At 42.5% G+C, this 9,816-nt stretch overlaps 1 protein-coding gene across 1 annotated transcript in view; it reads right to left on the bottom strand.

Annotated features, from left to right (window-relative positions):
* The window catches only part of Dnajc3 (DnaJ heat shock protein family (Hsp40) member C3), a 40,910-nt gene that overhangs the window by 7,149 nt on the left and 23,945 nt on the right, over window positions 1–9,816 (bottom strand). The window contains exons 5-8 of the mRNA XM_031361168.1: window positions 4,956–5,108; window positions 2,489–2,670; window positions 1,994–2,113; window positions 239–344 (exon numbers count right to left, since the gene is read on the bottom strand). Of these exons, the coding sequence (XP_031217028.1) occupies window positions 239–344; window positions 1,994–2,113; window positions 2,489–2,670; window positions 4,956–5,108 (561 nt within the window). The remainder of the gene's footprint in view (window positions 1–238; window positions 345–1,993; window positions 2,114–2,488; window positions 2,671–4,955; window positions 5,109–9,816) is intronic.

Here is a 9,816-nt window from a genome sequence, read left to right as displayed (position 1 = left end):
GGGATGGGTGGAGGTGAGGCTCAGAGGGATGGGTGGAGGTGAGCCTCAGAGGGATGGGTGGAGGTGAGCCTCAGTGGGATGGGTGGAGGTGAGGCTCAGAGGGAGTGCTTGCCTGTCATGCACGAGTTCCTAAGTTCAATACTCAGCACCAAAATAAATGAAAAACAAGCACTGTGGGGCAGAGAGATGGCTCGGTAGTGTGTGCACTGAATGAACACAGGAACACGTCAGCTGTTACCTTTGAGAAGCAGTGACAGATCCTTTCTTTTGAGCGGACTGTGTACTCAGCAACACTGGGCTCTGTTTCCATGACTGATTCATACTTGCTGGTTGCATCTGTGTATCTAGGAGATAAGCAACCAGTGAGTAACAAGGAGACTATTTCCAAAGCTGCAGACACCGCCCTTTTCTTTCACTCTGTGCTGCTTAGTAAATGGAAAGAGCACAAGACCTGCCTTCAAATCCATTTCTCTAACCTTACTCCAAAGAAACTTGTTCAATAGAGAGAAGTCTCTAAAGTGAGGGGCTGGGGGCAGGGGCAGCACATGACTCATCAGGTAAAGATGCTTGTCAACAAAACTGTTGACCTGAGGTTAACCCCTAAAACTCCCAGGGTGGAAAGAGCCCCAGACATATTCTCTGGGGCATGTATTTGCTTACACTCACAACTAAATACACTAAAAACAGTTTAAAGCATGTGGCTAGGGCATGTAGGCAGTGGAAAGCTGAATGAAGAGACTCTGGGAACTCATTCTCTATTCTGAGGGAACCCAACAGTGGAGCTGCTTCCGGGCCATCCATGCCCCTCTAGGTCCAGTAAACTTGCTACTTCACCAAACTAAGTGCTCTGTCACTGGCAACACTTGTTCATGTCTCTCCAGAACACGTTCACAAAACAGACCACACAGACACGCAGACACACAGACACACACAGTGGGTGGCAGGGAGCAGCACTGGAGAGCAAAAGCACTCACTCTGCCACTGAGCTGTCGCTCTAACCTAAGACGTACATGTGAAAGAAAGCAGCATCATTCAATGCGTGATCTTTAGTGAGCAAATGCTAAATAACTGCAGTGGACAGTAATACCATGGTAATATTCACCAGCAAATAGAAAGGGGATATTAATTCAAAAAGGTGGGTAAATGCCCAGAGATTATACTAAGGGAGAATACAGCCTCATCTCAAAACCTTTACGTTGTTTTTGTTTCCATTTCTTTCAGATTCTTTCAAATGGCCAAACTATAAAAACAAAGAATAGATTCCCTGCTGCTAGCATCTAAGGATGGCTAGGGAGAGGAAAGCGGCCGTGGATGTAAGGGTACCTAAGAGGGACTTTAGCAGATAGAATTAATCAAACACTTTGATCGAAGATATTAGTTTGCAAGACCCTGGGGGACACTGGGTAAAGCGTTCTCATGACAGCTACAAAGGCTTTATGGGAGTGGGGGTGGACAGGGTAAGGGGAGGTCAGAGTCTACCTTCTACAAAGCAGTAGTGTGTGCAAAGTCATCTCTTCAACAGTCCTGGCCCAGCCCCTCAACCCCTGCAGTGTTGGCACAGACACACACAACCCATTGCTTCAAGTGACTCCTTGTGAGAGCACACTTTAAATATCTACCTCCTCTAACAGCTTTTCTCTCACTCCCGCCTTCATGGCTACAGTTGGGGTCAAGGGCTCTTCTTTGCTTCTCCCATTGAGTCCCATCTAGAATTTTGCTATCAGCTCTATACACCAGCACTGGTATCGATATGCCTCCCACATAAACCTTTTAAGACTAAACACTGCAGTCACATTTCTGTACTCTCAGTGTATAGTTCAGAGCCTAATGCACAAAAGGCAACCCTGAAATAGCATGCAGCTGCTAGTAAGGAAGCTATGCAGTTGTGATGACCTAGGTCTTGCCTGCTTCAACAGTGGGTATAGAATCCTGGTGGTGTTGCTAAGACAGCACCGTCGGGATCCTAACCAGGCAGCTAAGGCAAGGCTCTTACCTGCCGTCTCTGATCAGTTCTTCAGCAGACTCAATCAGCTTGTTAAGTTTCTTCACTTGCTTATAGTGTGCAAAACACCGCTTGTGATCCTGGTCAAGTTTCAGACATTCACGAACTTCACTGCTCACATAATTAAAAAAAAAATATTCCAAGTCATGATAATTACTGACTAGTTCTCTGCATCATTAAGTATTTTTGTTTGGAACAATGAAACATGCTGACTTCCTGATTTGCTATGCACACTGTCTCATAGACTCAGTGATTAAAATGGATCGGATACTCCAGTTTAGCTTCCTAGTGAGTAAAACTGCATCCTCACTGGAGGGACTATTTCAGAAGATTAACTGTAGGATGCACATATCATATGTACATAATACCTTAGGGATAACCTAAGTGGATATTTGAGTGGACATAGGTATTTTTAAAAGCTTTATATTTCTATTAACATAATAAGAAACCTGTAGAAAGACTAGCTATGGATGTGAAGGAGCTGACCTGAGAGACAGCTCGTGGTCTCCTAGCTGGTAGTAGAGTGTGCTGATTTTGTAAAATGCTTCTGTGTTGTCATTCTTCAACTTGGAAGTAGCCTTTAGGTCACTGATGGCTTTCCTGGGCTCTCCTTTTTTTATGAAGCATTCTGCTCGCAGTTCACGCAATTCTGCATCCCAAACACAAACCTTAAGAAACAAAAGAACTAGACTTTAAGACACATAGTTATGCACATTGCTTCTTGTACCCACACATTCATGCATACACTCATCAGGCAGTGTGGTAAGGTAACTAGTTTATAAATGGTGTTGAGAACCCGGACACACTTACAGGAGGCAGACAGAATGTGATCATCTCTTGAGTGTGTCTTAAACTCTTAACAGGGAAAGGAGATGCACATGCAACGAAAGGGCTTTTCTGTTTTCCTTCAGCCCTCAGATTAAAGAGTTTTACAACTCTGAATATCAGAAAACACAGCATTTGCACATTGAATTCCAGCCAAGCTTAAAACACAATGAAACCTTTCTCAAAGAAAGAAAGAATGAATGAAAGAAAGATGGAGAGAAAGGAAGAAAGGGAGAAAGCTATAGCATTCACTATTAGATTATCCCACTCAAACATTTAAGGAGAATCAATATTCAACAAGTAAATTTAATTGCTATAATTAAGAAAAACTTAAGTTCATTTTGTAATTCTTGATGTGTCTTGTTTGTTGAGACAGAATACCGTGTATGCAAGCTGGCCTCCAATACCCTGTGCTCACCAGACCCGGTTAATCCAATGCCAAGTATCACACTCAGGGCACTGTGAATGCTGGGCAAAATAGCTCTACCAACTGAGCTATATCCCCAAGCCTCACTCCTAGGGTGTCAATTAGCAAAATACTGACACTGCATTAATTACTAAATTCATTTTTTTAAAGATGTTACATCTTTCCTTCCTTGATAGTAAATCCTTATTTTAAGAAAAAAGGGGCTGGAGCGATGACTCAGCAGTTAAGAGCACTCACTGCTCTTCCAGCGGTCCTGAGTTCAAATCCCAGCAGCCACATAGAAGCTCACAACCATCTGTAATGGGACCTAATGCTCTCTTCTGGTGGGTCTAAAGACAGCTACAATATACTCACATAAGAAAATAAATAAATCAGCTGGGTGGTGGCGGCGCACGCCTTTAATCCCAGCACTTAGGAGGCAGAGGCAGGTGGATTTCTGAGTTCGAAGCCAGCCTGGTCTACAGAGTGAGTTCCAGGGCAGCCAGAGCTATACAGAGAAACCCTGTCTTGAAAAATATAAATAAATAAATAAATAAATAAATAAATAAATAAATAAATAAATGAATGAATAAATGAATGGATAAATAAATCTTAAAGAAACAAACAGAATTCCTCTATATCATATCACATGATTTCTTCTATAAAATTATCAAATAAGAGCCAACAAGATGTTTTAGTACGTGAAAATATGTGCATACAAGCCTAGGCACGAGTATAATCCCCATGACCCACATAAAGATAGAAGGGAGCTGACTCCGCAGAATTCATCTTTGGCCTCTTCAAGGGCATTACAGTACATACAACTACACACATACATCACACACTCAAATAATTTTTTAATTATCAAGTGAGTCTATATATCACATGTTTACTGCCAGTATTAAGTTAAAGAGCTGTGAAAATGGTAATTCCATTGATTATTTCCAGTTAGGCTTTCTTCTGAAATCCTAAACTTAATGCTTCCTACTAGAACCCGCCCTGTTGGAGCATTTTCTCTCTGCCTTCTCTCTTAGAAGGTTCACCCCAGCACTCAGGAGGCAGAGGCAGGCGGATTTCTGAGTTCGAGGCCAGCCTGGTCTACAGAGTGAGTTCCAGGACAGCCAGGGCTACACAGAGAAACTGTCTCAAAAAACCAAAAAAAAAAAAACCCTATCTTTCCTTTCTCTTTAAGTAAAGGGTCTTTTACCCATTATCTAGCCTAGTATTCTAAGGGCAAAGGCAGGCAGATCTCTGTGAGGCCAGCCTGGTCTACATAGAGGGTTGTAAGTTAACTAAAGCTACATAGAAATAGAAAGACTCTGTCACAAAAACAACAACAACAAAATGTAATTCCCATTAGTAAATACCAATATTTACTAAAAAAACTTTAGTTCCAAATTTATATGACCAAATTTTTTTCTTATTTTTTTTTTTCCGGGTTTTCAAGACAGGGTTTCTCTGGCTGTAGCCCTGGCTGTCCTGGAGCTCACTTTATACACCAGGCTGACCTTGAACTCAGAAATCCACCTGCCTCTGCCTCCCAAGTGCTGGGATTAAAGGCATGTACCACCACTGCCTGGTTTCTATGACCAATTTTTAAGAGCTAAAAGTCCAGAGATCAGTTTGTACCCTATCTCAGTTTGACAGTCAAAGTGTTTAACACGAGCCTTATTCTACAAAGCAGTGCCGGCTCCTGGTCAGCTGCAGGACTGAGAAACTTACCTCCAAAATCTTATCAAGGAAGGTTATTGCAGCAGTGTAATCAGCATTGTCAAAGGCATCGAGCGCTTGGGAGCGCAAGCGCTGCATTTCATCAGCTTTTACAAGGTGAGACTCGGCTTCCTTCTCTTCATTCTTACTTGGGTTAGATTTGAGCTACAGCCAAACAACAAAATAAAAGTTTTAATCTTATAAATCCAATACCTGTAACATATACAAAGATTTCACCATTCCAGATACCTGTACAGCCCCTGCATGGAAAGAGCCAATCAGACCATGCCCAAAAACTGAGACAATAGGAAGGGTTGCTAACTTTGGGTCACTCATTCTACACCAGCAGGTAACATACACAGGAGTAACATGGAAGTTTTGCCATTTCTCACTGACAAAGTTATGAATATTTTCATACATAATTTATAACTAGTTGACCTTTAACATTATTTACGCATGTATGTTGTATGGCAGGGCCTGTATGTCTCAGTACTAGTGCAGTTAGCATCAGTCTATATGTGGGCTCCAGGAATTGGTTAGGCATGACAGCATGTAGCATTACCCACTGAGCCATCTCGCCAGCCCTTTTATGACTACTTTGCAATAAAGTCTAAGTAAATGAACAAGCTAGTTACCCAAATCCTGAATTAATCACTTTTCTACATGCTCTGTGCACGTCCTTAGCAATGAAAAGTGGTACATTTACACAAATGGAGTACTACTCAGCTATTAAAAACAATGAATTCATGAAATTCTTAGGCAAATGGATAGAACTAGAAAATATCATCCTGAGTGAGGTAACCCCATCGCAAGAGAAAACACATGGTATGCACTCACTGATAATATTTGAATATTAGCCCCAAAGCACCAAATAACCAGGATACAATTCACAGACCACATGAAGCTCAATAAGAAGGAAGACCAAAATATGGGTGCTTCAGTCGTTCTTAGAAGAACAAAATACTCACAGGAGCAAATATGGAGATAAAGTGCTGAGCAGAGACTGGAGGAAAGGTCACCCAGAGACTGTCCCATCTGGGGATCCATCCCATATACAGTTATCAAGCCCAGACACTATTGTAGATGCCAAGAAATACATGCTGAAAGGAGCCTGATATGGCTGTCTCCTGAGAGGCCTTGCCAGAGCCTTACAAATACAGAAGCAGATGTTAGCTGCCAACCATTGGACTACGTGCAGTGCCCCAATAGAGGAGTTAGAGAAGGGACTGAAGGAGTTAAAGGGGTTTGCAACTCCATGATAAGAACAACAATATCAACCAACCAGACCCCTCAGAACTCCCAGGGACTAAACCATCAACAAAGGAATGTGCATGGCTCCAGCTGCATATGTAGCAGAGGATGGCCTTGTCATGCATCCATGGAAGAAGAGGTCCTTGGTCCTATGAAGGCTCCATAGATGCCCCAGTGTAGGGGAATTGAGGGTGGGGAAGGGGGAGTGGGTGGAGGAACACCCTCATAGGAGCAGGGGAAGGGAGGATGTGATAGGGGGTTTCCAGGGAGGGAGGGGAACAGGGAAAGGGGATAACATTTGAAATATAAAGAAAATATCCAAGAAAAATTTTTTTAAAAAAAATGAAAAGAAGGTGACATGTATCAGGGCATGGTGAGCACTCCCAAGTGTAAGAATCAGCAGGCACTAGCAAAAGTGCTTTCAGTGCTGGGGCCTGAACCCGAGTCATACTCCTAACACTTTTGTGACTGCTCCCTTTCAGTGCTGGGGCCTGAACCCCTGAGTCTACTCCTAACACTTTTGTGACTGCTCCATGATTTATAAATTCACAATGAGGGCAGCTGTAGCTCAGTGATGGAACTATTACAGAACACTGTAAGCAACTAAGAACACAATAATTCCTCTCCCCTTACATTACACATCAGTCCACTTTAAAAGGTGGACATTCTCTACTAAAGTTACTTACATCTATTAAAGTACCTAAATTTGATCCATTTGAGGTAAAAATAAAATTATAATTTAATAGAGTGCTATGTTTATTTGTATAATCTGAGTTTTTAGGTTATGTAGACACAAAAAGGCAAATGAAATATTAGGGAGAAGTTATAAACAATATTATCAGATAAGGTTATATCAGTAATTCATAGAACTCAAAAACAATACTTGCTAGAAAAAAAAACAGGTAAAGCCCTTGACCATAAAGAAATTGCTAGCAGGTACACAGAAACGTACTCCACATCTCCTCTCATCAGGGAAAGACTGAGGACAACCACAGAGACACCTGCCACCTTACTGGGAGTCCCACTGCAGGCTTAGGACCTAGAATGTTCCCCCAAAGGTAGGTAGATGTGTGTGTGTGTGTGTGTGTGTGTGTGTGTGTGTGTGTGTGTGTGTGTGGTAGGCAAGGAGGGGATCCTCAAGCATTATGGCCTGCAGAAGAATGGCTGAAGCCTGACGTACTTGGTACTGGTTCGAATTGCTAGAGGCTGGACCAAGCCAGTTTATTTTAGACATATTTAAATATTGTGCAATTTCGGGGAAAAAAAAGTCTCTTATTAACAATTATCCCAATCCCATGTCAACAATAAATCTTAAGGCATGACTACACTGAAACTCTTACAAAGTACACGTGACCTCTAACATAAAAATGGGTTCTATAGTTTAAGAGCCTAAGATCTGGTGTGGTCTGTGACTGAGGTAGGCACAGAGGGTAGCAGGCTATAATGATAAAGTCTAGGAAGAAAGAGTCTCAAATAAATATTCTGGGTGATTTGGGTAAGACCTGGCTCTACAGATAGCAAAGGTTGGCAGGTAATTAACAACATCTACTTCCAGATTTCTGTGTGGAAGATAGGTATTCATGTCCCCTGAGTGATTAACACTCTTGGTTTCTACAAGGCTCCACACATGCCCTCCACACAAGGGCCCATCTGTTAAAGGGGCTTTTCATTAGTCCTCCACTTGATGCCACTGGGAATACTGGGAAGCTTAAGAGGAAAGGGCCTGGTAGACATTTTAGATCACTGGAGGCAAGCTTCAAGCCTGTTTCCTGACCCCGAGGCAGACAGCCTTCTCCCTCCACAATGGACTGCCTCAGAACAGTGGAAAGAACAAGGGGCCAACTGAGCAGGGACTGAAACTTCTGAAAGTGTGAGCCAAAAGGGCCACCCTTCCTTCTCAGTTACCCCATGTACGCTGTGTAGTCAAAGGGAAGGGCCAGCTAGCAGGGAAGCACATAGAAAAGAGGCAAGGCTGGCAGACAGGTGAACTGCTGGAGCAAGCTTGGGAAACTATGTAGGTTTTGAAAACAGTTAAAAAGCTACTACATGACCTAGTACTCTTCTTCCTGAATAGTACGGAAAGGAAATCATCACTTTGTAAGGTTATTGCATGGAATGTCCAGGGCAGCACTATTCCTAATAGCAAAGATACAGAACAACTTGGGCATCTGATAGCTTAGCCTGGGATCCCCCAGTGTTATACTCATTATCATTTATGTAGATCTGAGTTCCTTCCAACCAGGGACTGGGGAATTGCTGTGATGGACCTGACCATGCTTTTGTTTGGAGGAGCATGGACTTTGGGACTGTGATTAGAAAATCAGTTAAACAATTTAAGTGGGGCTTAATAGGCCATCCCTAGGAGGACCATGAAAGACAGTGCTGCTGAGGGGATAGGAACTGTGGGGCCTGGCCTAAGAGGTTTCACGGGAGAATCTGAGTTTATAGCCTAGAGACTGTTCCTGTGATAGTTTAGTAAAAAACGAGACTGCCTCTGCCCTGGCTGACGTGTCTGGCTGAGGCGAACATGAAGCCGGTTAGATTAACTGCGCTAAGGAAGGAAATCTCAGAACAGCGAAGCATGCATGCTAGCCTGTGGTTTACTCTTAGGAAGAGTGTTTGAACAAGTGTAGCAAGCTTAGAAAGGAAAATACAAAGTGTATTGTTCAAGTGTTAAAGGAGCACCATGAGTAGAATTTCGCTACAGCCTGTGTCCCAGGAGACAAACAGATTAGTGGCGTGGTGACCTCGGGGCGAGATCCCACCAGCTGAACTTACTGTTTATGTGTTTGCAGTTGAACAAGGGATAGTTCAAACTACATTGTTAGGCTTTACTATGACCTGGCTATTGTTTTCATTTGGACATAAGGAGATATAATTGTGTGTCAAATTGACAAGGGATGGGTTATGATGGCTATTATCTCTATATATTCTGCTATTAATGGAGGCTTTATTAAGAACTTACCAAAGATTTATACCTGACTTTAAAATTAAATTGCAATTGACAGTTATTTACCAAATATCTAATTTTTACCACAATCAAAATTCAGGTTTTCCTTAAACATTGATGGTAAGAATGCAAATGAGTATGGACACTGTGGGAAACAGTGTGGAGGTCTTCCAAAGGCTAAAGGAGCCCTCCATATGACTACAATACAGCTACATACCCACGTCTGCTGTGAACTGTTCACTCAGTCATAAAGAAAGAAGCCATGTTATTTACAGAAAGAATTGTATGGAGCTAGAGAGTACATGTAAAGTCGGCGGCTGGTCAGCAGGCTCTGAGAGCAGCCTCTCTCACTGCCCACACTGAGACTCTAGGTGCACAACATCAATCACAGCCAGCTTGTTACAGGGGCACTAGGTCCTCACACTTGGGCAGCACACTTAGATATATGTGAACCATCTTCTCAGATTTCATTCTTTACATAAAAACAAACCAGCACATATCTCATTACCGTACAATCTGCCTTTCTTGTGAATAAGTGGTAAAATTCTTATGATTGTTTGAAAGCAAGTTCCCTCACTCATTGTCAGAGGAAGTTTGTTTCTAGGGCTGTTTTATACCATATACCCAGGATCATGTAACAAGCTTCTGAGTGAGAGAGTCACGTGGCTGTTT

This window comes from Mastomys coucha, unplaced genomic scaffold (assembly GCF_008632895.1).
Source record: "Mastomys coucha isolate ucsf_1 unplaced genomic scaffold, UCSF_Mcou_1 pScaffold9, whole genome shotgun sequence".
NCBI classification, from domain to species: Eukaryota; Metazoa; Chordata; class Mammalia; order Rodentia; family Muridae; genus Mastomys; species Mastomys coucha.
The sequence above is the reverse complement of the archived record's forward strand: the minus strand, read 5'-3'. Positions and strand labels throughout refer to the sequence as shown.